At 40.8% G+C, this 27,298-nt stretch overlaps 1 protein-coding gene across 2 annotated transcripts in view; it reads left to right on the top strand.

Annotated features, from left to right (window-relative positions):
- The window catches only part of DYNC2H1 (dynein cytoplasmic 2 heavy chain 1), a gene marked incomplete at its 5' end in the record, with an annotated part of 184,146 nt that overhangs the window by 56,082 nt on the left and 100,766 nt on the right, over positions 1-27,298 (top strand). For both annotated transcript variants that reach the window (XM_081326768.1, XM_081326769.1), the window contains 16 exons: positions 650-896; positions 2,638-2,789; positions 3,539-3,683; positions 5,189-5,291; positions 6,768-6,935; positions 7,023-7,153; positions 15,500-15,748; positions 17,356-17,464; positions 18,604-18,717; positions 20,152-20,294; positions 22,185-22,266; positions 22,623-22,777; positions 24,112-24,249; positions 24,826-24,939; positions 26,439-26,599; positions 26,767-26,890. In XM_081326768.1, coding sequence (XP_081182894.1) covers positions 650-896; positions 2,638-2,789; positions 3,539-3,683; positions 5,189-5,291; positions 6,768-6,935; positions 7,023-7,153; positions 15,500-15,748; positions 17,356-17,464; positions 18,604-18,717; positions 20,152-20,294; positions 22,185-22,266; positions 22,623-22,777; positions 24,112-24,249; positions 24,826-24,939; positions 26,439-26,599; positions 26,767-26,890 — 2,335 coding nt within the window. The remainder of the gene's footprint in view (positions 1-649; positions 897-2,637; positions 2,790-3,538; positions 3,684-5,188; positions 5,292-6,767; positions 6,936-7,022; positions 7,154-15,499; positions 15,749-17,355; positions 17,465-18,603; positions 18,718-20,151; positions 20,295-22,184; positions 22,267-22,622; positions 22,778-24,111; positions 24,250-24,825; positions 24,940-26,438; positions 26,600-26,766; positions 26,891-27,298) is intronic.

A 27,298-nucleotide genomic window follows, 5' to 3' on the forward strand; every position in this document is an offset into this window, starting at 1 on the left:
ACATTAAAGTTTCTCCACAAGTCTATTCTGTAGCTTAAAATTACAAGACTCTAATCATGATATCCTATCTTTCCTCTGGACGCATGAGTCTACGTTCTGTTTTACTTTGTAAAAACAACTTTGCGTATCAAAGTAATAAACTTTGCCTAATTAATGTTGTAGAGTACATTGGAAAGTGAGATTATGCCTGGCTCAAAAAGTCACACAATAAACTCTGTAACTGACTTGAGTTTGAAACCAATAATATATAGGACTGCAAAGAAAAAATGGTGGTATTTAGTCTAGCAGTGAACTAATTGGACAATAGAAAAATTCCCAAAAGGAGTTAAGTGAAAGTGCAACTAATTCAAGGCAATAAAGCAAAACGTAATACTAAGCAGAAACTACATTTTAGAACAACAATTAGCTCTTCATTTTGGGAACTATATAGAGTGAAACATCTCTCAGATAATTAAAAAGGAATAGTGCACATTTTTGTAACAATTTTATTTTTGGGGGGGAAGTACATGTTCCATTTCTGGGGGGAGAAGTATATATGAATACAAGATTTTATATTAGTTGTATAGAGATCACAAGTCTGAGGCAAACTTTATATAATTTTGTAAATATTTTAAATTTTGATTTGATTTGATTTTTTTCATTTTTATAGAATGCTACTCCGTTATGCCTTTTCCCAGCTTCGGTCTACTCAGATTGCTACAGTTCATTGCAGTGCACAGACTACATCTCGGCATCTTTTGCAGAAATTAAGTCAGACGTGTTTAGTAATTAGCACTAATACTGGACGAGTGTACAGGCCAAAAGATTGTGAAAGACTGGTTTTATATCTAAAAGATATAAATTTGCCTAAGCCTGATAAATGGGGAACAAGCACATTGGTGGCTTTCCTGCAGCAGGTGAGTTGAAAAAGGTTGTTCATTTTTTAATAGTTGTGTAGAATAGAATAGAATTTTGTATCTGTTAACATTTCTATAAATGCTTTCCCCACAAAATGACAATGTTTCATCTCTGTTTATTTAATTGTCCCCTTGGATATTTTCCGTATTTCTGATATTAAATGTTAGGTTTATAACATGACAAGAGTTATACAGGTAGTCTTTGATTTACAACCACAATTGGGAGCAGTAACTTCCGTTACTAAGGGATGCAGTCATTATGTGACTAGTGCCTGGTTTTATGACTTTTTTGCTCTGGCCATTAAGTGATTCATCACAGTCCTTAAGTGAACCATGTGTTTGTTAAGCAAATCGGGCTTCTCCCATTGACTTTGCTTGCTGGAAGCCCCCTGCAACCACTGTCAATACATCAGGCATGTCAAACTCACGATGTCACGGAACCTTTTCCCCATTGCCGGCAATGGGGTGGGCGCGATTTTGGCGTGACGCATCCGGCCCATGGGCCGGCAGTACATGCTGGTTGCCAAGTGTCTGAACTTCGATCACATGACCCCAGGGACACCGTGACAGTTGTAAGTGTTGTAAGTCACATTGTTTCAGTGCCATCATAACTTTGAATGGTCATTAAATGAATGGTTGTAAAAGATGGATTACCTGTAAAGTTTATTTTATTTTAAACGATTGATCTGAGGTTTTTTTTTCTTTTTTAACGCAGAGAGGTTACTTTTATAAATCATCTCTTCCTGAGTAGCATTTCTCCCTAGCTCACTGCTTGCTTAACAAATGCAAGCCCAATTTAACAATCTTCCTGCTTAACCTTAATAAATTTTTAAAGTTTATATTTATTAAGACTTAATAATCAAACTGAATAAGAGAGAAAAAAGCAAACCCCCCCAGAACTGTAAGAAATTTAAAAAGTTAAGAAATAGATAAATGACCTCTGATCTTCTTTTCAACAAATGACAATCGTATTGCACTTCCTCCTCCTTAAATATTTGGCAGACCCCTTAACCTTATTTAATCTACATCTTCAAATCCAGAAATCATCAATTCATTTTTTTCTTCTTTCAGCAAAAAGTCCGTATAATATTTCCAGATTTTTTTTTAAACAAAAACATTCTGATAGTAATAAGTTAATTTATTATTAACCTCTGGAGTAGCTTGCGACTTGCTGCGCTGCTGGTGGTTATTAACAGGCTCTCTGCTTTGACCCTAATATGTTAATTGCTTATTGCTTTAATCTCTGGCATGGCTCCCAACTTGCCACTGCTATTTGGCAAGACAAACAGCCTGAACTATTTTATTCCTTTCAGCGGGATTACCCCATTGTCTACTTTTGTATTCCTTTCCTCTTTGTCCTTTACTGGAATTTGATCAAGGTGAATAGTAAACTTTTTTTTTATTAATCTCCTGAGTTGGAGTGTACATGCCCAGGCATGGGGAGTTAATTAGAGATTATAACAGCTGCCCCAAATGGTGTCTCTGTTTCTACATCACATCCATTCACTAACTACCTTGCTGCAATCCAATGTAGGGAGGACCCTTTGATGCTTAGATTGGGACTATTTAATAAATCATTATTAATTATATGTGTCCTGGCATTTTCCTTAATGTTCTTTTTTTGGAATCTGATCCATAATGGTCATAGCTAATAAGAATGTATTATTCTATTGCTCTTTCCATAATCCTAATATCTTAGAGATATTAAACAATATTCATATTTGTTGTTTTTATTCCCAAGGTACTTACATATCAAGGATTTTATGATGACAATCTTGAGTGGGTTGGGTTGGAAAACATCCAAATTGTGGCATCCATGTCTGCTGGAGGAACAGTGGGAAGACATAAACTTACTTCTAGGTTTACCTCTATAGTCCGTCTTTGTGCAATTGAGTAAGCATCTATGTACACCTATCCCTCCCTCCCTCCCTCCCTCCCTCCCTCCCTCCCTTCCTTCCTTCCTTCCTCCCTCCCTCCCTCCCTCCCTCCCTCCCTCCCTCCCTCCCTCCCTCCCTCCTTCCTTCCTTCCTTCCTTCCTTCCTTCCTTCCTTCCTTCCTTCCTTCCTTCCTTCCTTCCTTCCTTCCTTCCTCTCTTCAGTATCCAGATTAACTTCAGTACTTAATCTAAATGCATTTCATTTCTCTCTGGAGGTACAGCATCTATTTCTGGGTATATCTTAGCACATGAAATATAATTGAAAAAGTTCAACGAGTTTGGAAAAATGTTATCTGTCAACTATTAGGTTTTAAGGAGGAAAATGCTTAGAGAAACCAGCCTTATATATTAATTTATATATACAGTTATTTAAAGATTGTGTATTTTCACAGAAGACGCAAAGAAGCTTGAAATCAGAGAATAGAACCAGTAGAACCAGTAGCTCATATAAGCTAATCTAATTAACTAAAGACAATTATTGTATCACGAGTGCCCATCGTCTCTTGTTGGGTGATGTCCTATGTTATTCTTTCCCTCAAAATTCATATGGGACAGGCCAAATCTGGCCAGGTATTCAGGCACCAGTTTTTGTTACAGAATACTTTCTATATTTCATTGTTTCTCAGCCAGATAACAACCATTCTGCTCTTAACTTAGATTTTATAAATGTGACATTGTAACTGAATTTTAAACTTTCATTTTTTAGTTATCCAGAAAGAGATCAGCTACAGACAATTTACAGTGCATACTTGGAACCAGTTCTACACAAGAATCTAAAAAATCATCCTGCTTGGGGATCTTTAGCAAAAATATACCAGTTAGCTGGATCCATGGTTCAAGTATATGAGCAGGTATAACCTAAAATGAGCTATTCTGTAACATAGATGTTATTTGTTGTGTTGTTTTGTTGTGTTTCCTGATGATTTCTGTTCCTCTTATTACAAGTAATGAGTAGACAGGGAAGTCAGATTTTGTATCTCAGTTTGAAATTAAAATATCTGATTTTTTAAAAACAAAGTATACACAATACATTATGAGGTATTTTTTTTATTTATTTATTTTATTGGATTTGTATACCACCCTATTCCCGTAGGACTCAGGGCGGTTTACAGGGCAGTTAAAACCATGAATACAAAAAATTAAAAACAAATAAAACAATTAAATTAAATTCAAGCCCCAAGAGTAAATCTAAAACCCAAAGGTAACTTGTGGTACCTTTGTAGAAGTGATTCAGTGTAATATATTAATGATAGATTTAAGACATAAAAGAAAATATTTCTTAACTAAACACATATTTGATTGAAGAAATGTGTTTTGCCAGAGATCTGTTGGGGTTTTAACAGAAATCAAGACTGCCGATGATCATAACAATAAGATTGTTAATCCTTATCTTCAGAAGACAATTTTTTTTGCCCTTATGCCTGATTTAGTTGATGTTTGATAAATTACTCCTTCCTTTCTTCAGGATGTCATTCCTTCAGCAGTAAAACATACATTACTTAACAATTTGCCTCAACATTATCTGATGTGTTTTGTAGAATAAATGATAGTTTGCAGATTGTATCAAAGTTTTGTTTTACCAATCCTGAATTACATAATAATATTTCTTATGCAAACACAGTGGTGGAGGAAGGAAATGAAGGGTGAGGTTGTGCCTTGTTGTGCCTGGTCCATGAAGCTTCTCTAAATTTTCTTCTGTCTGAAACTTGGACCAATCACATGGAATCATTTGGTTCTGCCAAACTGTAGCCACCCAGAATGCTTCTGTAGGAATGCTTCTGTAGGATTTCTAAAACACTGTGGGTTTGTTTTACGTTGAAAATACTGTACATTAGATTGATTTATAGCAAGACTTATAAAATAAATTGTGTAACTAGTGTATCTGAATGGTGTGTAAGAAAGAATGAACTCATCAGTCCATTTAATTGACATGACTGCACCATATGCTTTCCTTTTATATGCTTTCTGATATAACATTTACTTAATAACTTATTTCTCAGGTATGAGAGATTTTATGAGAATATAAAATGATGGTACCTTTTCTAGATTGTACAGTATTTGGGGGCCAAATATCTTTGCCACTGTATCATTTCCTGGGATAGCTTTACATAGATAAAATAATATATTCAAATCTCCTATGCTATAACGTGTAACATTGTTCTATTGCTTTTCCAGAGAGCTTCCAATCTAAGTCTCTAATAATGAATGTAAAATTCTAAAGACTTTAGACTGTGATTGTTTTACATGGAAATTTGTCCATAAAATGTTTTGAACAAATGTAGACTAGTATTACAATGTGTTGCAAAAAATAAGGACAGGGTGAAAATAGTAAAATTGACACCATCTGTATTTTCAGGTTCGAGCCAAATTCACAGTTGATGACTACAGCCACTACCTTTTTACACCCTGTATTCTTACTCAATGGGTTTTAGGTTTATTCAGATATAATTTAACAGGAGGTGAGTAATCCAAGATTAATTTGTATGTCCGAACACCTAATTATGATTTTTGCCAATTTTTATTTCTGACTAGCCTTCTCAGGTTATCTGTGGATATTATAGTGATACTTATAAAGGAAGCTGGAGATAAGATTAAGAAGTGGCACAGTGTTTCAGTATGTTTTTCATTAATCCAGTTGATGAGATCCTTCATTATAAAATTATTTTTATTGTTTCTACCTAGTTTTTAATCTTTCTTCCTGTCCATTGTTTCCTGTAATAATTAGCATTCCACGGCCATTAGATCACATAGCAGTTTTTATATATTTTATATTTTTAATGGGGCAGGAGGGGGGGAAGTGCTCACATGTGTATTGATGCCATCATACCAGTTTTGTGACTTAATGTATTTCTTAAACCCCAGGACTCAAAGATATAATTGCAGCATTTTCTTGACATTAAAGCATATGTATCTTCATGTTGGTGTCACTGCAGTTTACTACAGAACTGCTGGTTCCTATTAGTGTGGGTTCACCTGCAAAAAGTTTGTACTTATCCAAACTAAGGTTGTACCCCAGTTCCATTGTGGATCATGGTAAAGGTATTGTACTAGGATCAGGGAGACCAAATTCTAATATCTCCTCAGGAAGTGTGGATGCTTCCTTGGTGACTTTGGACCACTCTCTCTTTGCATAGCCCAACTTACCTCACAAGGTTGCTTTTGTGTGAAAAATAAGAGCACTAAGTAAGCTGTTTTGAGTTCCTGAAGATAAAACAGGGTGTAAACCTAATAAATGCCTCCCTATTGCACTATTTCATGACTGGTACTATCTTTGCTAATATAGGAAGCAGGAATAGTCATGTCTGATTTCAGGAAACAGGTAGAAATATTAATCACAAATAACATTTTAATCTATTCCATAATAACTATGTTTGGGGTGATAAATAATGAGCTTTCTGTACTGCATTAAAGATTAGCACTTTTGATTAACGATAACTTGCAGTATTTTTTTAAAAAAATTCCTCCTCATTCCCTAAACATAGTGGTATTCGGGGCTCTAAACGGTTTGTCAGGATTGATTGGGGATGAGCAGACATGAATAGATTTAACTGCTACAATCTTATGAACAATGAATGCACCTTGAGTCCATTTTGAATACAGTAGTTCTTCGTGTTAAATTGTTTTGCATTCCTGCTTACTGAAAGACTAAGTGGCAAGTTTTCTTAAATAATTAACCAACATTGACCTAAATAAAAATACATTTGTTTTGGATTTTGTATGAATTATTCATTAAAAAAAAGTAAACAGGAATTGTATATTCTTAAAAATAAAATGACTCTCATATTTCATTCTTGGATTTTTTTTTCTCTGCTGCCTTTTGATGGTTATGTTCTGGTATGTGACATCCTTTTTTGTTTATATCTTTAAATTGAAGTGCAGAATTTCAGAATTTGGATACTATAATTTATAATGGCATGTGAATGTGTACTTCACAGGCGGATTCACACACTCGGTAGATACTGTCTTGGAAATTGTTGCATATGAAGCCAAACGGCTTTTCCGTGACAAAATTGTCGGTGCTAAAGAAATTCATGCATTTGATAATATTTTAATGAAAGTCTTTCAAGGAGATTGGGGATCTGACATTTTGGACAACATGGCAGGTAAAATAAAATATTGTAGATTGTTTTCCTCTTTTCCAATCAGGATTATTTCAGAATGTGAAGAATAATTCCATTGTATTTACACAGATACCTTTTATGTGACATGGGGAGCGCACCATGAATTAGGAACCATCATGGCTCCAGGACAGACCCTGCCACCACATGGGAGGCCACTTGGCAAACTTAACTCAACAGACTTAAAAGATATTATCAGGAAGGTATGTTCAAACGCACACAACAAGCACATATAAGCACACACATACATTTTCAAAGGTTTTTATTTCAGATTTAGGGCACACGACTCAATAGAGTTTTTATCACTGGGAATTCAGTGGTTTTCACATTTCTCTGTATATTTCAGAAGTGTCTTCCTAACCCACACTAATAGCAGTAATCTTTCAAAGGGTAACTTTCCAGAATGACAAGTCATGTTCTGCATGTTAAGATTATATTGCTCTGAGGAGACTGAATGTTCATGGAATATATAGAATATATACATACGTGAGACCATGGTGACTCACACAGTTAGGACCTTGGCTTGACAAGCAACAAGCTTGTGTTTTGAGACCCAAATGTTGCTGTGGGATGGGGTGAACTCCCATCCTTCACTCCAGCTCCTGCAAGGGACATGAAAGGACTCCCTAATTGAGTGTCCCCCCAAGGCAACAGTGATGTCACTGGCTAATCCTTTCAATCTAGAAATGCCTTGGTGCCTCTGACACCAGTGCGATATGATGTGATACATACAGGACTTCTAATTCTGTTGGTCGTTTCCATTACTGTTACACTGTTACTGTTCCATTATAGTTTCAGATGCATGTGTTAAGCAAAGAACAAGGTAATCATTTTCAGAGATTTGTCTTCTTTAGGACAACTGTCCACTAACCCAATTAAAAACAGCTAAAACAGCAGCACAGAACAGGCAGTGAACTTAGGGACTGGACCAAAAGGAACAAATTCATAGCAGATCTGTCAGGCCAATTGTAGTGAAGGAGATTGTGAGCTTTATAATAATAATAATAATAATAATAATAATAATAATAATAATAATAATAATAATAATAATAATAATAATAATAATAATAATAAAGAAGTTGGAAGGGACCTTGGAGGTCATCTAGTCCAATGCCCTGATCAGGCAGAAAACCCTATACCATTTCAGACAAATGGCTGTCCAGTCTCTTCTTAAAAACTTCCAGTGTTGGAGCATTCACAGCTTCTAGAGGCAGGTTGTTCCACTGATTAATTGTTCTAACTGTCAGGAAATTTCTCCTTAGTTCTAGGTTGCTTCTCTCTATGGTTAGTTTCCATCCATTGCTTCTTATCCTGCTTTCAGGTGCTTTGGAGAATAGCTTGACCCCCTCTTCTTTGTGGCAGCCCCTGAGTTATTGGAACACTGCTATCATGTCACCCCTAGTCCTTCTCTTTATTAAACTAGACATATACAATTCCAGCAACTGTTCCTTATATGTTTTAGCCTCCAGTCCTTCTCTGTACTCTTTCTAGAGTCTCAACATCTTTTTTACATCGTGGTGACCAAAACTGGATGCAGTATTCCAAGTGTGGCCTTACCAAGGCATTGTAAGGTGGTATTAACACTTTCTGAGATCTTGATTCTGTCCCTCTATTAATGCAGCCTAGCACTGTGTTGGCTTTTTTGGCAGCTGCAGCACACTGCTGGCTCATATTTAAGTGATTGTCCACTAGGACTCCAAGATCTCTCTCACAGGTGCTACTATTGAGCAAGGTACCACCTATACTATACCTGTGCATTTGGTTTTTCTTGCCTAAATGTAGAACCTTTTTTCACCATTGAATTTCATTTTGTTAGATAGCGCCCAATGTTCAAGATGTCAACGCTGCTAACATCGAATGTTATTGCTTGACATGAGATGAAGGAGTAGCTATTTCATATGTTAAACTTGTGTATTGCTTTAAGACCTGTGTATTGTTTTAGCTTAAAAAGGTGGGGGGAGGGAAGAGTAGGAATGCAGTTTCAAGGCCACTTGACTCTCTAAAGACGATAAGATTTGGGGGTTCTTCTAACGGAAGGGAAACCCATTCTTTAAATTAATTGGAGAATATGATTAATGACAGAATTAGAAAGGTGGAGAATTGTGTTTAATATATTGTGCAAGGGGAGGAGATTTCAGATTCCAGCTTCCTTCGAGCAAGCATTTGCCGGTGTATTAGGCTAATAAAGGACTTTTAAGGTAAACAATGCCTCAGAGTCGCTTTAAAACCCCATGTTGTGACTCAGGGCCAGCCGGTGGGTCCGACAGCCGGGTCCGATGTATCGGAGGACTCAGATGTGGGGGAGGAGGGAAACGAACCGGCTGATGATGATTTGGAGGCTTTGCAGAGTCCTCAGCCGGGGACCTCTTCTCAGCTGTGTGAGCCCGAGAGTGCGGAGGATGATGACCCACAGCTGGCCCTGTTCAAGGACGCCCGACGTAGGAGGCAGACGAGCAGGGACAAACAAAGAAAGACTATGGGACTCCTCGGGAGGAGGCACAGGGAGACCACGCCCTGAGCTCTCTATAAAAGAAGTGTTTGGGGAGGGGCTAGTTGCTGAAAGCAACTTTTTCGTTTGAGAAGACAAGCTCTTGTGTTTTGTTATCTGCGTCATTAAACCTTGGCAGAAGCCTTTTAGCCTTGGACGCTTTCCAGACTCGTCTCTTAATTAGGGGTTGGGAGAAGAGGGCTGGTCCAGAACAGTTTGCTTTCAGCCATTCACCCCTTAATACTACGATGGAGCAGCTTCTTGCCGAGAATGCCCAGCTCAACCAGCAACTCACCTTGCTGGCCACTCAGGTGGCACAACTGCAGGCTCAGGTACATGCTGCCCCCCCACCCAGGAGGAAATGTCAGTTAGCTATGCCGGATAAGTTTGCTGGTAAACCAGAACTGTTTCCTGCCTTCCTGGGACAATGCCAGCTTTATATCAGCGTGAGAGCAGCTGATTTCCCCACTGACCGTGATAAGGTGGGATTCGTGTTGAGCCTTCTGTCGGGAGATGCAGCTCGTTGGGGCACGCCTCTGTTGGCACAGCCTAGCCCTTTGTTGGATAACTTTGGGGGGTTTTGTGACCATATGCGCCTCATGTACGAGGACCCGATTAAGGCGCAGACCGCCACCCGACGTCTGAAAGCTTTGAGGCAGGGTCAGCGCCCCCTACAGGCCTATATCAGCGATTTCCGGCTGCTTAGCCAGGATTCCGCCTGGAATGAGGCTGCGCTCGTGGATGCCTTTCAGGATGGCTTGTCAGAGGAGATGTTGGATGAGCTGGCCCGCGTGGACATTCCCTCAGATCTGAATGGGCTGATCCATCTTTGTCTGCGGATCGATGCCCGGCTGCAGCAGCGTAAGAGTCGCCGTGCCACCCCACAGACCCCTGCCGCCCCTGTTGTGCGTGAGCCCCCAGTCCAGAGGGAGGAGCCAATGGAGCTGGGTGCCGCCAGGTCCCGTCTATCGGTGACGGAAATGGACAGACGACGATCGGAGGGGTTGTGTTTTTACTGTGGGGACCCTGGACATTTGGCTGCTTCTTGCCCAAAGAAGCGTCAGCGGGCGTCAGTGACCAAGCCAGCTCCGAGAAAGTCCCCTGCTTTGCTATCGGGAAACGGTCCGAGCCCGATCTAGACGGTGTGAAAGATCGGGCGACCCACAACGATCACGCCGAGCGACGCCGTTCCGACGGTGCCTGTGAACCTCCACGGCATTTGATTTTGGAGGCACGACTGATCCTTCCTGGCAAGCCAGAGGGGATTCCGGTCCATGCCTTAATTGACTCTGGGGCTACCACTAACTTTATGGATTCGGCCTTTGTGGCCAAATGGGCTGTTCCCCAGTGTCCGGTGGATCCGCCCATGCTTGTGGAGACCATCGATGGTCGAGTGCTCCTGTCCGGGCCTATCACGGCCGCCACGCAACCCGTGTGTATGGCCATCAGTACCCATGTGGAGGCCATTCAGTTTTACGTCACTTCGGATCTGCACTTCCCCGTGGTCTTGGGACTGGCGTGGCTCCGGGCGCATGATCCACAGATCTATTGGTCTCAGAACTTGGTCACCTTCCCAAGTTTGCAGTGCGTGGACCACACCCGCCATATCTGTGCCGGCCAGGTGGAGGGTTCCTCAGGGGTTTCCTTGCCTCCCGTACTGTCCGACTTTGCTGACGTGTTCAGCGAGTCAGAGGCGGACCAATTACCCCCGCACAGGCCCTACGACTGCTCCATTGACCTAGTCCCTGATGCGCCTCTCCCAGTGGGGCGTTTGTACTCCATGTCGGAGCCCGAGTTGGCCGCATTGCGGGACTTCCTGACAAAGAACTTGGCTCGTGGATTCATCCGGCCCTCGTCCTCGCCAGTGTCTGCGCCCGTGCTCTTCGTCAAAAAGAAGTCGGGCGAGTTACGGCTTTGCTGTGACTACCGGAAACTCAACGCTATCACGGTGCGTAACCGCTACCCGCTGCCCCTCATCCCCGAGCTCTTGGACCGACTCCGGGAGGCTAAGATCTTCACGAAACTGGACCTGCGTGGAGCTTACAACCTCGTCAGGGTTCGGCCGGGTGATGAGTGGAAGACAGCGTTTGGTACTCGCTATGGACATTTCGAGTACACGGTGATGCCGTTTGGCCTGACCAACGCCCCCGCTGTGTTTCAGCATTTTATGAACGACATCTTTCGGGATCTGTTGGACCAGTTTGTTGTGATTTACCTGGACGACATCCTGATTTACTCCCCGTCGCGTGAAGCGCATCATCAGCATCTCCGTCAGGTCCTGCAGCGCCTCCGGAAACATCGGCTGTTTGCCAAGTTGGAGAAGTGCCAGTTCTACCAGGTGACCATTGATTTCTTGGGCCACCGCATTTCTCCCGAGGGCATCGCCATGGATCCAAGTAAAGTTGAGTCGTTGCAGAGTTGGCAACCCCCGCGTCGCGTGAAGGATGTTCAGCGACTTCTTGGATTTGCCAACTACTATCGGACATTCATCCCTGGCTTTGCTGCCTTGACAGCCCCCCTCACCCGGCTCCTGCAGAAGAAGACTCGGTTCCAGTGGAACGCCCCCGAACAACAGGCGTTCCAAGCTTTGAAGGACGCCTTCATGAAGGAGCCCATCTTGAAGCATCCTGACCCGCAACGGCCGTTTGTCGTGGAGGCGGACGCCTCCGACATTGCCATTGGGGCCGTGTTACTCCAGGCAGCGACGCCCAACGGTACCCTTTTCCCTTGCGCGTATCACTCTCGGAAATTGAATCCCTCGGAGCGCAACTATACCATCTGGGAGAAGGAGCTGCTGGCCATCAAGGCGGCGTTCGAGGCTTGGAGGCATCATCTGGAGGGGGCGCGGCATCAAATCGAGGTCCGGACGGACCACAAGAATCTGGAAAGTCTGCAGACCGTTCGGAATTTGAACCAACGCCAGATCCGGTGGTCCCTCTTCTTTGCGAGGTTTGACTTTCGGGTGCGGTATATACCAAGCGGGCACAACCAGAGAGCGGATGCTCTGTCCAGGAAGCCCGAGTACACCCGAGTGGAAGACAAGCTTCCGCCCAGGACAGTGATCCCCGTCGAGTCTTTCGCTGCGGTACGGGAGCCGGTGGATATACGGGCTCGGATCCGGGAGGCGCAGCAGCAGGAGGCGTGGGTGGCTCAGCGGAAGGAAGAGGTGGGGCCAGATTCGCCTTGGTCGGTCACGGATGGACTCCTGTATTATCGTGACCGGCTCTATGTTCCAGGAGGGCCACTCAGGGGACTCGTCCTCAGCCAATGTCATGATAACCCGGCTGCGGGGCATTTTGGCCTGTTCAAGACTCTGAACCTGGTCTCCCGTACTTTCTGGTGGCCCCGAGTCCGACACGATGTCCAGTCTTATGTCACCTCCTGCGTCCCATGCAGGCAGGCCAAGTCAGCGACAGGGGCCCCGCCTGGTTTACTGCAGCCTTTGCCAACGCCCAAGAGACCCTGGGGGGCTGTGTCCATGGACTTTCTGACGGATCTACCCCCATCCTCCGGCTTCACGACAGTGTTTGTGGTGGTGGACATGTTGACCAAGATGGCGCACTTCATCCCCTGTCGCGGCTTACCGTCAGCTCGCGCCACTAGTCGCATGTTCATCCAACAGGTGTTCCGGCTGCACGGCCTTCCCGACAGGGTCGTCTCCGATAGGGGGGCCCAGTTTACAGCCCGCTTCTGGCAGGAGTTGATGCGGGCGTTGGACATTAAGGTTTGCCTCTCGTCCGCGCATCATCCTCAGACCGACGGGGGTACCGAGAAGGTCATCGGCATCTTAGAGCAGTATCTGCGCTGCTATGTTAACCTGCAGCAGGACAACTGGGTGGACTATTTGGCCATAGCCGAGTTTGCCTTTAACAACTCGCAACACACCTCCACGCAGATGACACCGTTCTTGGCCAACGTGGGTTATCACCCCAGGTTCTTCCCTCTTTCTCCCGTGGACTCACCGGAGCCGGCAGCGAACGAATTCATGGCGGAGTTACAGGCGATCCATCGGTTGGTGCGACGGCAGCTGGAGAAGGCCAAGGCCGACTACAAGAGGTTCGCCGATCGGTCGAGAAGGGATACGCCTCCACTATCGGTGGGGGATCGGGTCTGGCTGTCCACCAGGAACCTACCATCCACTCGGCCGGCGAGGAAGCTGGACCACCGTTACCTTGGACCGTTCCCAGTCGAGGCCGTCATCAACCCGGTCGCCTATCGTTTAACTCTGCCACGTTCCCTGCGCGTGCACCCCGTCTTCCATCGGTCCTTGTTGGTCCCCGAACAACCGGCCTGTCCACTTCGCCAAGCGGAACCTCCCCCATCAGGAACTCGTGATGGAGGCAGCACCCCCGAGTACGAGGTCGCCAGCATCAGGGATTCCCGCTGGCTGAAAGGTCGCTTCCAGTACCTGATCGAGTGGAAAGGGTACGGGCCGGAGGACTTCACATGGGAAGACGCGACCGCCGTTCATGCCCCTGCGTTGGTGACTGCTTTTCACGAACAGTTCCCATCCCGACCGCATCCGGATCGGCAGACCCGAGGGAAGGGCCCTGCGGTGCGGGATAGTGTTGTGACTCAGGGCCAGCCGGTGGGTCCGACAGCCGGGTCCGATGTATCGGAGGACTCAGATGTGGGGGAGGAGGGAAACGAACCGGCTGATGATGATTTGGAGGCTTTGCAGAGTCCTCAGCCGGGGACCTCTTCTCAGCTGTGTGAGCCCGAGAGTGCGGAGGATGATGACCCACAGCTGGCCCTGTTCAAGGACGCCCGACGTAGGAGGCAGACGAGCAGGGACAAACAAAGAAAGACTATGGGACTCCTCGGGAGGAGGCACAGGGAGACCACGCCCTGAGCTCTCTATAAAAGAAGTGTTTGGGGAGGGGCTAGTTGCTGAAAGCAACTTTTTCGTTTGAGAAGACAAGCTCTTGTGTTTTGTTATCTGCGTCATTAAACCTTGGCAGAAGCCTTTTAGCCTTGGACGCTTTCCAGACTCGTCTCTTAATTAGGGGTTGGGAGAAGAGGGCTGGTCCAGAACACCCCATAGGTCGGAAACTTGACACACGATCTGTCAAGATCCTTCTGTATCTTAAGTCTATCTTCTGGAGTGTTGGCTATTCCTGCCAGCTTAGTGTATTCTGCAAATTGGATGAGTTCGCCATCTATCCCCTCGTCCAAATCGTTGATGAAGATGTTGAAGAGCACTGGGCCTAGAACAGAGCTGCAGGGCACCCCTCTACATACTTCCCTCCATGTAGATGTGGTTCCATTGAGATTATATCAACACAAACACCTTCTCCACATACTGTGAATTGTTCAGATGGGGATCTTTTTCCTATTTTCCCAGAAAGAAGTGCTGTTTTTATACCAGCATCTGCCTCAACAGCTTTAGCCTACTTCAGCAGTTGGCTCTTTTAGGAAAAGGTGTCCTTCAGGAGAAAGCAGTGAGTGGAGTGTCTTCATGGCATAGTAAGCAGAGCCGGTGGAAGAGTCCCAAGGGAGCACCAGAAATAACACTAGTGCTAAAATAGCAATGCAATCAATGTCCTTTTTTTCAAAAGCATTTCTATTGAGCCACCAAATCTAATTACCCTGCCATATTCTAGCCTTTTAAACATTGCTTCCTGAATAAAGATGATGGGAATTCTCCAAAGAATGAATTAATGAGCAGTAGAATGTGAACAGATTTAGGTAATTTCCCCATTTGGACAAGTTTGTCTCAAGATTTAGCAAGCCAAGCAGGAATGTACACATTTTAAAACACAAATCATTTCTACGTTGCTTGATTTTACTTTCTTGAAAAATGAGTTAATGAGCTGTAGGCTATGAAAACTGCAGGGAGTAGTCCAGGCAGTTGCCAAGAGACCACACTAACTCAAAAAACAAATGAACGAAAAGGACATGAAAGATTTTCCTAATGCCCCATGCCCACTGGATTTTCTCAATGTTTTATATATACCCCACAGAAATGCAGTTCCAAGAACAATATTTTCTAAAGTATTCTGTACTACTTCATTTCATTATTCAACTTCCATATATCGACTAACTTTTTTTTTCTCCTTAGGGCATTATTCACTATGGACGAGATAACCATGAAATAGAGATTTTACTTTTCACAGAAGTCTTTGATTATGTGTCTAGAATTGATAGAGTGTTGAGTTTTCCTGGAGGATCACTTCTGTTAGCAGGGCAGAGTGGAGTGGGTCGTCGAACCATTACATCATTAGTCAGTCACATGCATGGAGCTGTTCTGATTACACCCAAGATTTCCAGAGGCTATGAAACGAAACAGTTCAAAAATGATTTGAAACATGTAAGTTTTATAAAATACTTGTGTCGTTTAAAGATTGTCTCTTGAGGAAGTAAATAAAAGAGTGCACAGTTAAAAGATACCAGCATCATAGGGCGGTTGGAAGAGTATCAGTTATTGGATGTGTGTGCTTTCTGTGGGTATGTCTATCCAAACTGAATGTAACTGAGTCACATTTTTAAGGATAAAATTATTAAGTGATCTTTTAAGTTATTTAAAATTCCAAAACGTTTATTTTGGAATAGAATGGAATAGATTCTAGGGTAATATTCCACATTTTTCAAATTATCTGTTAATCCCTACGGCTGGTTTTGTTTCTCTGCAATACCGTATTAAGCAGCAGGAGTTACAGCTGAAGGATTTGTGATGAAGTTATTTCACTATTTTTGCATAGCAAAATTATTTGTCCTAACTATATTTTAATTCATTTATAATGTGTCAGATAAACATCCAGCACTTAAAAGCTTAAAGTAGACATGTAAAATAATGCCAAAAGCCCAATGAAATGCTTTAAGATCAAACAGACTAATAATACCTCCAAGGTATTATTATTAGGGCTGTGTAATGCTTGGAAAATCATAGGATAAAGATTGTCCTGAGCATGCAGGAGCCAGCATGTCAAACCTATAGGCAACATCTCAAACCAAACATGTTTTTTTCCCTGAGATTGTGCTGCTGTAACAGAATGCATAAATAACCTTGGGGGACAAGGGGAAGAGATACTGCCTAGGAAACAATCAGACAAGAGAGGGAGACGCCCCTAATAGATTAATAATCAGAGGAACAAACCTAATAAGGACCCACCCTAATTGATCCGGCAGTTAAAAATGATGGCGGTACGTTTGTGCCTTGATACTTGCAATATTGTGCTAATATAGCCTTACAACAAGAATTAGCTCATATATTTGTGTTTCCTGTCTGATTTACCAGGGAGGGCTGACAGCTGCAGCTGGCAAAGTAGCCATATTACCTGAGAAAATACAAAGTTGTTCTTAGAGAACCTACCTATCTGCGAATTATTTATACAACCATCCATTTTTTCAAAGGACTTGAGACAGTTTATAGTCAGAAAAGAACAAATCAATATAATAATCTATCTAAACTCATTTAGCTAACCAGAGGTGGCCTTGCAGCAGGTATTCTCTGTATGTCCCCTTTTGGAATAGCACCCTATATAATTATCTAAACTCATTTAGCTAACCAGAGGTGGCCTTGCAGCAGGTATTCTCTGTATGTCCCCCTTTGGAATAGCACCCTGATGAACACCCCACCTCAAACCTATGGCTTCTAGAAGCAGGTGAAATATCTTCCAGAGGATATTCAAGATATTATAATAAAGCCGTGGTGCCATACTCAATAAAGTTTTTAAATTTTACCATTAATTTGAATAAAAATGTATTAGATTACTGTTTTAATTACTTTTATACTTTCTTCCATTTCTTTTTATCTGTAAGTTTTGCAAACTGCCTAAAGTCTTTCTCATTTTAGTGGATAGACTGTACCAGAGATATTTTGTGTTATACATGTCTAAAAATTTAGGCTTTGTATTAAACCTGAATTCTTTTTTTAGTTTAGTCTCAGATTATAAAGAAAGAATTATTTTTCTCCAGGTCATGCAACTTGCAGGAATTGAAGCTCAGCATGTTGTACTATTATTAGAAGACTATCAATTTGTCCAGCCCACTTTTCTTGAGATGGTCAACAGTTTATTATCATCAGGTCAGAAAGCTATAATTGGTTGACAGCTTGTAATAAAGTCATTACGAATTGTTTAAAATCATAACTGCTCAAATTTCACTAGACGTTGGGTGTAAAATAAAATGCATTAGATGTGATGAATTACAGAGTCTGATTCTATTGTTAGATTATCAATAATAATATTTTGCAAAATTTGATAACAGTTTAGAGATAACACAGTGCTCTCAAATGATCTCTGAAAAGATTCTATTATAAAGAGTCTATCTATGTCCTACAAAAACTCTCAGTACTATAATCCTTAGCTGAGCAAAATGATGCATCACAGAGCAGCAATTTTTGAACTATGGTACCTCAAATGGGCTAACTTATAGAATGTGTCCAAAATCTGAGATCTATCATTCCTGAGGGATTGAAATACGACATTTTTTTTAAAAAAAACCATAATGTGACATAAACATCATAAAGCAGTTTATGACATAATATAAAATGTCATAAAATATTTCCTGTGCTGATGTTTGGCTGCTGTACAGTGAAACATGGGCGATTTCAAGGCAGATATATGTCTGAAGGTCTCCCAGCTTTTCCAGTGAAAGCAATACATTAGAAGCTCTGTCATTATTGAAAGCATTGAGGAGTCTGGTAAGGTAATATCTGAAAGGATGACCCAGTAGATCATGGATTGTCTATTGAAAACTTAAAATAAATTGAGTATAAGATGTTCACAACTTCTCAGTGTTGTTAATGCTGTATTGGGCACTATATATTCTGTTACATGCAAATATTTTTAAGATTTGGAAACGTGCTCTACAAAATCAGATTAAGAGAATGGGCATTTTCCTAATGTAAGTTAAAACATAATTTAGTATTATGAGAGCAAACTTCTGCAAATCTTCAGCTTCCACACTCTACAAATCAAAGATTAAATAATATCCTATAATGTGCTTAACCTAAAGTGAAAATGGAAAATATGATGTATACTGAAAATTATTGTAACAATAATTTATATTGAGTTATAATTTCCTTTTCCTTAGGATCTAATTGTTTTTGAGATTAATAACATTTCCCTAAACTTCTTATAACATATAATGTTCAAAGATACAGTAGTAATTTGATTTTAATTTGGCACATGTAAAAAACATTGTGAAAACTATCTGAAATAGGTGAAGTTTCTGGATTGTACACAATAGAAGAATTAGAACCACTACTATCCCCTTTGAAAGATCAAGCATCACAGGACGGATTTACAGGACCAGTTTTCAACTATTTTACTTACAGTAAGTGAATGTGTCCATATAGTAATGTGAGCTATTAACTGAAATAATGAAAAAAGATACATTCAAATTGAATGTGAAAAGTGATCATAAATAATGGTAACTGTTCTGATGGGATTTTTCTTACTGAATATATTTAGCTTACAATTGAATTTTAAAATTAATTGCATTGTGACTAGAATATTTGATTCAAGAAAATCTTTAACATATCTTAGAACATTTTATACATTGCTTGGCATTTAACAGTTTCCCATCAGACTTTTTAACATTTTTTAAAAAAGTAAGCAACCGGCATGCTGCGAAGAGAAGAGCTAGCCTTCAGTATTATACATGTATTAATGCAGGGGTCTTCGAACTTGGCCCTTTATGACTTGTGGGCTTCAACTCCCAGTATTCCTCAGCCACCGTGCCTGGCTGAAGAATTCTGGGAGTTGAAGTCCACAAGTCATAAAAGGGCCAAGTTCGAAGACCCCTGTATTAATGTCACTGGCCTCTATTTAGTTTCTTACAAAATAGGAATGGGAGGTTGTTGCATTTAAGTACTTTGTTTGGAATTGTGTCCATTTTCCCGGAAAAGGGGCAATATTTAAGCTAAACAAGATGGGAGTATTCTGCTAGGGTGATGGAGGTAGTGAAGGGGATGGCATTGAGCATTCCGGTATATCAGTACTTTATCATTAATTATGTCTGCCATGGTATCCTTTTTGTGAATGAACAACAATCCCATTCTCAAACAACTAATTGTGAGTAAATCATTTCAAACATCCCAAAGAGTTTCTGGGAAGAATGCAAACTAAACTTAAATTCTTACCATTGCTTGCTCATTACTTGTTGTTTTTTTATTGAATTTATGGCTAAATACAAATAATCCAAGTTCCTGACACTAAGATCCAAGATTTTGATTTAAGTCACAGTGCAACACATAGGTTACTTGTAGCTCTGTTTGTAAGGTGCAAGATATAAATATGTTTATTTATTATTGGGAAATATATTATTTTTTAACTTTATAATCCAAATATTAAAAGTAGTTTTATTTATTTTTTCTTATGTTCAATAGCGTTCAATTCTCAGAGATTGCCTGGACAAGTCCCTGCGGTTTTTTGTTTTGTTTTTTTTATTTGTTTTGGTTATGTTCTTCAGGAGAGGTTTGCCATTGTCCCCTTCCTAGGGCTGAGAGAAAGTGAATAATCCAAAGTCACCAGATGATTTTTATGAGTAAAATGGGACTAGATCTCATGGTCTCCCAGTTTCTAGCTGGGTGCCTTAACCACTACACCAGAGTAGCTCTCTCTGTTAGACGTAGTGGCCAATAATTTTATCTAGGAATAATTTTATATAATCTTTATTTTTTTTAAATCCCATTTATATCCCGCCCTTCTCCGAAGACTCAGGGCGGCTTACAATCTAAAGCACAAATCTATTTTTGTAATCTCTTAGGAATTCAGCAGAATCTTCACGTGGTCATGATTATGGATTCCACTAATTTAAATTTCACAATAAATTGTGAAAGCAACCCTGCACTTCATAAGAAGTGTCAGGTGCTCTGGATGGAAGGCTGGTCTGAAAGCAGTATGAAAAAGGTAAGCGCAAGAACTAGAAACAAGGACGCCCTCACCACAATACTTTCCTTTTGAGTTCTGTCCTTGCATATTTAGTATTTAATGTGGTCCTAAAATTCAGTTTAAAGGTAAAGGTTCCCCCGCACATGCGTGCTAGTCGTTTCCAACTCTAGGGGCCAGTGCTCATCTCCGTTTCAAAGCCGAAGAGCTAGCTCTTGTCCGAGGACGTCTCTGTGGTCATGTGGCCGGCATGACTAGACGCCAAAGGCGCACGGAACGCTATTACCTTCCCACCATAGTGGTCCCTATTTTTCTACTTGCATTTTTACGTGCTTTCAAACTGCTAGGTTGGCAGAAGCTGGACAAGTAACAGGCGCTCACTCTGCTACGCGGCACTCGGGATTCGACCCGCCAAACTGCCGACCTTCTGATCGACAAGCTGTTACTCGTCCCAGCTTCTGCCAACCTAGCAGTTCGAAAGCACGTAAAAATGCAAGTAGAAAAATAGGGACCACTACGGTGGGAAGGTAACAGCGTTCCGTGCGCCTTTGGCGTCTAGTCATGCCGGCCACATGACCACGGAGACGTCCTCGGACAAGCGCTGGCTCTTCGGCTTTGAAACAGAGATGAGCCCCTAGAGTCGGAAACGACTAGCACGCCTAGTGCGGGGGAACCTTTACTTTTAAAATTTAGTTTAGATTCTAAAATGGAGATGACATACATTTGAAATGGTTGGCAATGTATCCTTGGAGTATCCTTGAATAATTTATGAATCTAATATCTGTTTGTTTGTTTTGTTTTAGAGAACTCTAGATTGGTAAGTTTCAGAGCTCTATCCTAGAGACAAGGATAAATCTCTTTCCAGGAGCACAAATGCACAGTCATGAATTTAGCCGTGGAAGTTTCAAGGACAAGGGTTAAGATGATATAAAGCCCTAAATGGCTTGGGTCCGGGATATTTGAGGGAACACCTGCTGCCGGCATCAAGCTCCCTTCGTCCTGTGCGCTCCCACAGGGAGGGCCTTCTCAGGGTACCGCCAGCAAAAGATTGCCGACGGGTAACACCCAGGGGGAGGGCCTTCTCTGTGGATGCGCCTGCCCTTTGGAACCAGCTGCCCGTAGAGCTCAGGACTGCCCCTGACCTTCGTTCATTCCGCCGGGACGTGAAGACCTGGCTCTTTGAGCTTTCCGGCCAGGACTGAGAATTTTAATTGTAATTTTATTTTAATTGGGTTTTAATTGGAGTTTAATAGGGGTTTTATTTTATTCAAGGACTAAATTTAATTATTTTAATTGTTCTTAACTTTTGTAATTTGTATTGTTATTTTAAATTCCTTGTGAACCACCTACGGGAGAAGGGCGGTATATAAGTCCAATAAACATAAACATAAACATAAACATGAGCTTGGAGCTCTTATAATGAAAAGCAGCTACTGTGGAATCTACTGTATCTATGGTTCTACAGTATATCAGATCCAGGCTTTAAATTTTGCATTAGTCTTTTTTTGCTGCTATGTGGTAGTATGCTGCCTCCTGTTTCTTGGCCATGAATGTTGAAGGCACTTGAGTACCATCTTGATAATTGTTCTTTCTGGTGTCAGGCTTTTTACTTCCGATGTTGCCAGCTTTTTTCCCTCACAGTGTGCATACCTCCTTTCCATATCTGTGAACTGTGTCTTAAAATATGGAAAGCATAAAATCTCCTTTCAGCTGAATCTTGGCAAAAAACTATTTCTACATTCTTGGTTGAGTTCCCTCTTTTCAGTGTGTATAATTTAACTAAGCCAGCCTTGCAACGAGTCAGCAGTGTTTCTTAAGCTGAAGAAACCCATGAAGCCATTGACCAATTTTTAGAGGAAGAAATTATTCTAATAGGACTTGCTTGTTCTTAGCTTACACTTTATATTCTAGATACCTGAGATGTTGTTTGCTGAAGCAGATGAAAAGGAAAAAGTGGCTAAGACATCAAAAGAGCACCAAAAAAAGAACTCTGGCAAGTTGCTATTCTATAATTCCATTTTTAGTGCATTTTCTTTAACAAGAGCATAAATCCAATGGAGTAAATGTAACATTCCCCATTTTTTATAAACATATTCCAAACGTCTGAGAAATGAGCAAAATATTATTTATAGTACTACAATCACTCTACGGGAAATGTTTGAGAAGTCAAATTGGCTTTTATCATACATGTTGAACATAGCCACATGGAAAATGAAACCTGCAAAAGGATAAAATTAATGTTAAAAATAAGGGATTATACTTGAATCATCATTTCATTCTGTTTATTCAATATCAGTGTTGTCTTTAGCAGTACTTATGTTGTGTATTCTTGGTGCATTTGTAATTTAGGTGACTTGGAATTTATTAAGTCCTTTTTGACAATTCACAACTCATGTAAAGTATATGCAGCTACACCCAGAAGATACATGACTTTTCTACATACATATCTCGCCATTCATAACAGCAAAAGGACAGAGTTGATAAAAAGGCAAAGTCATTTGCAGGTATGCTTGAATTTTTGGATTTGCATTATATTTTCAAAATGATGCATATATTTATCCGCCATGAACTTCTTTTTGTGTAAGTTGAAAAAAATGTGGTTATTATTCAACACCATAGGAATCCCTTAATTATTTTGTTCAGTTTCTTTCTTTGCTGTGTTACTCTTATTGGTGTACATGTATTTGAGAAAAATTCCTACTTATCTGAACATTGCAGTATCCTACTGGTGATTTACTTTTGTCCTCCTGTAGTCTAGGATTAAGCAATCCATATCTCCTGAATCATCCTTTTGCCTTCCTCATATGCCTGAGAGTAGTGTAAATCATAAAATAGACCTAACATAGTTAAAACACAAATAACTTACTGCTCCCCAGTTCTGCCCGCATATGTTGGATGGCTTCTTTTACTTCGTAGCCTCAGCCTTCCCAAAAGGTTAACTATGGTTTTTAATTTTCAGAAAGTAGTCTCAGTGTTAAAAATATTTAGCTTCTCTTCTCTTCCTATCAGTCTGGTTGATTGGATTTTTCCACCAGTCTCTGTTGCTGGATCTTTCCAGAAAAGGAAGATTTGAGCTCAGAAAGTTAGGCAAGTCAATATTGACAGGATTGCTCAGGAAGGAGGCTTAGAGGAGCTGAGGACAATGTAAAACATAACTTGGTCTGCAGAGCCCTAGAGATTTCCAAAGGGCTGTGTAGACTACGTTAGTGAAGCAGAACAGGTTGTTTTGTCCCTTAGACACATGGAGCGATTCAGGAGATGACCACCCATATTTCCAGCAAGCAGATTCCATTATGGTAGCTGTAAATATCACTGCTGCTTCTGGAGTTTTGCTGCATGATAAAGCAATCCATTCTGGCCCTCTGGAAGGCCTTGGAGCTCTTCGGAAAGAAAATGAGGAGGATGGTGTTTAGCCTGGTGGGATGGGATTCAAGCCTAAGACCTGCGGGGACCCGGTGAAATGGGAAAAGGCCTGGGGAGATCCAAATGATGGGAAGTGGAACATGGGATGTCTCAGGGTGGAGGAGGCCTTGGGAGAAGTATGGCAGGGGTCGTGGGCCTGTGCTAGGCCTGCACGGGCCTTCCCCCATTCCTGAGGCATCCCACGCTGCACTTAACAACATGCATGTTTAATTACTGCATTGGGGAGAGCACAGATGGAGGGTCATTAAGTGAGATGCTTCACTTAACAGCTGTCATGACATGGGAGCCTCCAATGGCAGGCTTCAGTACAGTCATATCTAGAGGACTACCTATATTTAGTGTGAAAGAATGGTCTGTTTATGGGACTGATTTCTCTGCAAATAGGTTTCATCCAACACCTCTTTATAAATTGTAGGCTGGAGTAGCTAAATTAAATGAAGCTAAAGCACTTGTTGATGAATTAAACAGAAAAGCTGAAGAACAAGGCATATTACTCAAAACAAAGCAAGATGAAGCTGATGCTGCTCTCCAAGAAATCACTGTTTCTATGCAGGTAAAAGTTCAGGAAGTTGCAAAAGGACAAGGACATCATGTGCTTTGACAGAATAAAGACTTTCTAAAAATTCTCTGCGAAGCCTTTTAAGTGTGGTTAGCAAGAAAGATTACTATTATATGGTCAATAATAGAAAACTGCACTAGCTCTAAACTGACCAGGAATTTCTACAAGAATTAACTTTGGAAAGAAAAGAAAAGTAAAGGAAAAATGTTTTAGATTGGTAGCTTTGCAAAATTATCGTTAGATTTTAGGCAAAATGTATTTATACCCAAATCAATATGAGACAGCTTTTATTAATTTGGAACCGTTGTTAAATTACTGCTGTAAATGTTTCTTACAGAAGAAGAAATTATTTTCATCTTTATTGTCAAAAATGTTGTCCAAATGTCAGGGTCATATATTCTGTACGTAGGTGGGCACGTAGTGCAGTTGTTCAGTTTCGAAGAAAATAAGAATAGTTGCAAGTTTTCAATGAAAGATAAAAATCTCATGTTGCAAAGAAAAATGGCTGCATTCACTCTGAAGAAACTATAGGTGTCTGAACTGATGTCTTGATTAATGCCTGTCTTGTAGGATGCAAGTGAACAAAAATCAGAAATGGAAAAAATAAAACAGAAAATAGCACAAGAAGTAGTAAAAATTGAAGAAAGAAAAAAAATAATTGAGGATGAATTGAAAGAGGTTCAGGTAATCATTTTTTTTTTAAAAAATGATATTGCTATCCTATTGAAAGAGTAGGCTTTTGTTTGTTTCTATGTTATTTTTCTTTTGATATAATAAAGAGCAGTTAACATTTTAAGAGCATTTGAGCAGTAATTAGCCTTGAGTTATAAAGTAAGGTAAAGGTTCCCCCGCTCATGCGTACTAGTTGTTTCCAACTCTAGGGGCCAGTGCTCATCTCCGTTTCAAAGCTGAAGAGCCAGCGCTTGTCTGAGGACGTCTCCGTGGTCATGTGGCCGGCATGACTAGATGCCAAAGGCGCACGGAACGCTGTTACCTTCCCACCGTAGTGGTCCCTATTTTTCTACTTGCATTTTTACGTGCTTTTGAACTGCTAGGTTGGCAGAAGCTGGGACGAGTAACAGGCGCTCACTCTGTTACGTGGCACTCGGGATTTGACCCGCCAAACTGCCGACCTTCTGATCGACAAGCTCAGCATCCTAACCCACTGAGCCACCGCATCCCTTGAGTTATAGAAAACATTATATTAAAATCTGAGAATATTTGTATCATTTCACATAAGCTTCTGAAACAGCTTTTGTTTTTATTATAGTACTGAGACACACACACACACACAGAGACACATTAAATCACTGTTCATTTTGAACACATAGCGGAAAGAAGAAAGATTTCATTGATTTTCTGATTGTTGTTGTTAGCTGCGAAGTCGTGTCTGACCCATCGCGACCCTATGGACAACGTTCCTCCAGGCCTTCCTGTCCTCTACCATCTTCTGGAGTCCATTTAAGCTCACGCCTACTGCTTCTGTGACTCCATCCAGCCACCTCATTCTCTGTCGTCCCCTTCTTCTCTTGCCCTCAATCTTACCCAGCATTAAGCTCTTCTCCAGTGAGTCCTTCCTTCTCATTAGGTGGCCAAAGTATTTGAGTTTCAACTTCAGGATCTAGCCTTCTAAGGAGCAGTCAGGGTTGATCTCCTCTAGGACTGACCGGTTTGATCGCCTTGTAGTCCAAGGGACTCGCAGGAGATTTTCTGATTACCTCTTTTTAATTGATGCATTTTCTTTATTATTTTTAATATCTAACTATTTATGTGTTCCTAATTTTCTGTTTTAAGGCCTTGATTGTTGTAGTTGTTGTTAGTCTTTTAATTAAATAGTGAAACTGTGGCTTCTGTGCTTTGGTCCCAAATAGGCAAGAGAACCCATAGCTTTCTGTTCCACTGGAAATAGAAACACTATTGTGAAAGAGATGATGTGAGGAGTAGAAATGACTTTAGAGAGTAAGAAAGATGCTATGGTTAAGAACAAAGTAGGAAAATCAAGAGGAAAGTGTTAGTACCAATGATTATAGTCCCAGCATTATAGTGAAATTTTGACTCTTATGTCATCTATCTTGAATCAAATTTTGATTATGAAGATATTGCTGAATTCTTTGGTTAAGAAGAAAAACTGTTGTGTTAAAAATTAAGCAGCTTTAATCCTTTCCTTTTGTTTTCTTTTTTAGCCACTAGTTAATGAAGCTAAATTAGCAGTTGGAAATATCAAACCAGAATCTCTGTCTGAAATCCGTTCTTTACGTATGCCACCTGATATCATTAGGGACATACTGGAAGGTGTCTTACGATTGATGGGTATCTTTGATACATCGTGGGTGAGCATGAAGAGGTAATAGAAGATGACAATGTTCTATTTCTTTTGAAATCCTAATTTATTTTCATCTGAATGCCAGAAAAAGGCTGTAATAATAACAATAGATTATTCATAGATTCATTAACTATTTTCACTAAACTGCTTTCCCACATTGGAATGATTATTTAATATATATTCTGCAGTTTCCTTGCAAAAAGAGGTGTGAGAGAAGACATCGCAACTTTTGATGCTAGAAATATTCCAAAGCAAATTCGTGAGAGTGTAGAAGATCTTCTAGCTAAAAATAAGGCATCATTTGACTCAAAGGTAATAATACTAATACTAATACTAATAATAATAATAATAATAATAATAATAATAATAGTAGTAGTAGTAGTGGTGGTGGTGGTGGTGGTAGTAGTAGTAGTAGTAGTAATAGTAACAGTAATAATAATAAAGTTGGAATGGACCTTGGAGTTCATCTAGTCCAACCCCCTGCTCAGGCAGGATTGGACAGGTTCAACAAGTATTAATTAAATAAGTCGTTTATTGTTGAAACTATAGGTACTTTACTCGTACATAATAATTTGCACAATAGCTGGTGGAAAAAGAAAATGTTTTCACATTTATTTTTTGCACAACAGAACAACATTTTATTATTAATTTTAAGTTTCCAAAATAGATATGCTGGTTATTCAATGAATATCAATGGTAGTATATTATTTCTGAGTGTAT

Source organism: Vipera berus, assembly GCF_964194415.1.
Source record: "Vipera berus genome assembly, chromosome: 4".
In the NCBI taxonomy this organism is placed as follows: domain Eukaryota; kingdom Metazoa; phylum Chordata; class Lepidosauria; order Squamata; family Viperidae; genus Vipera; species Vipera berus.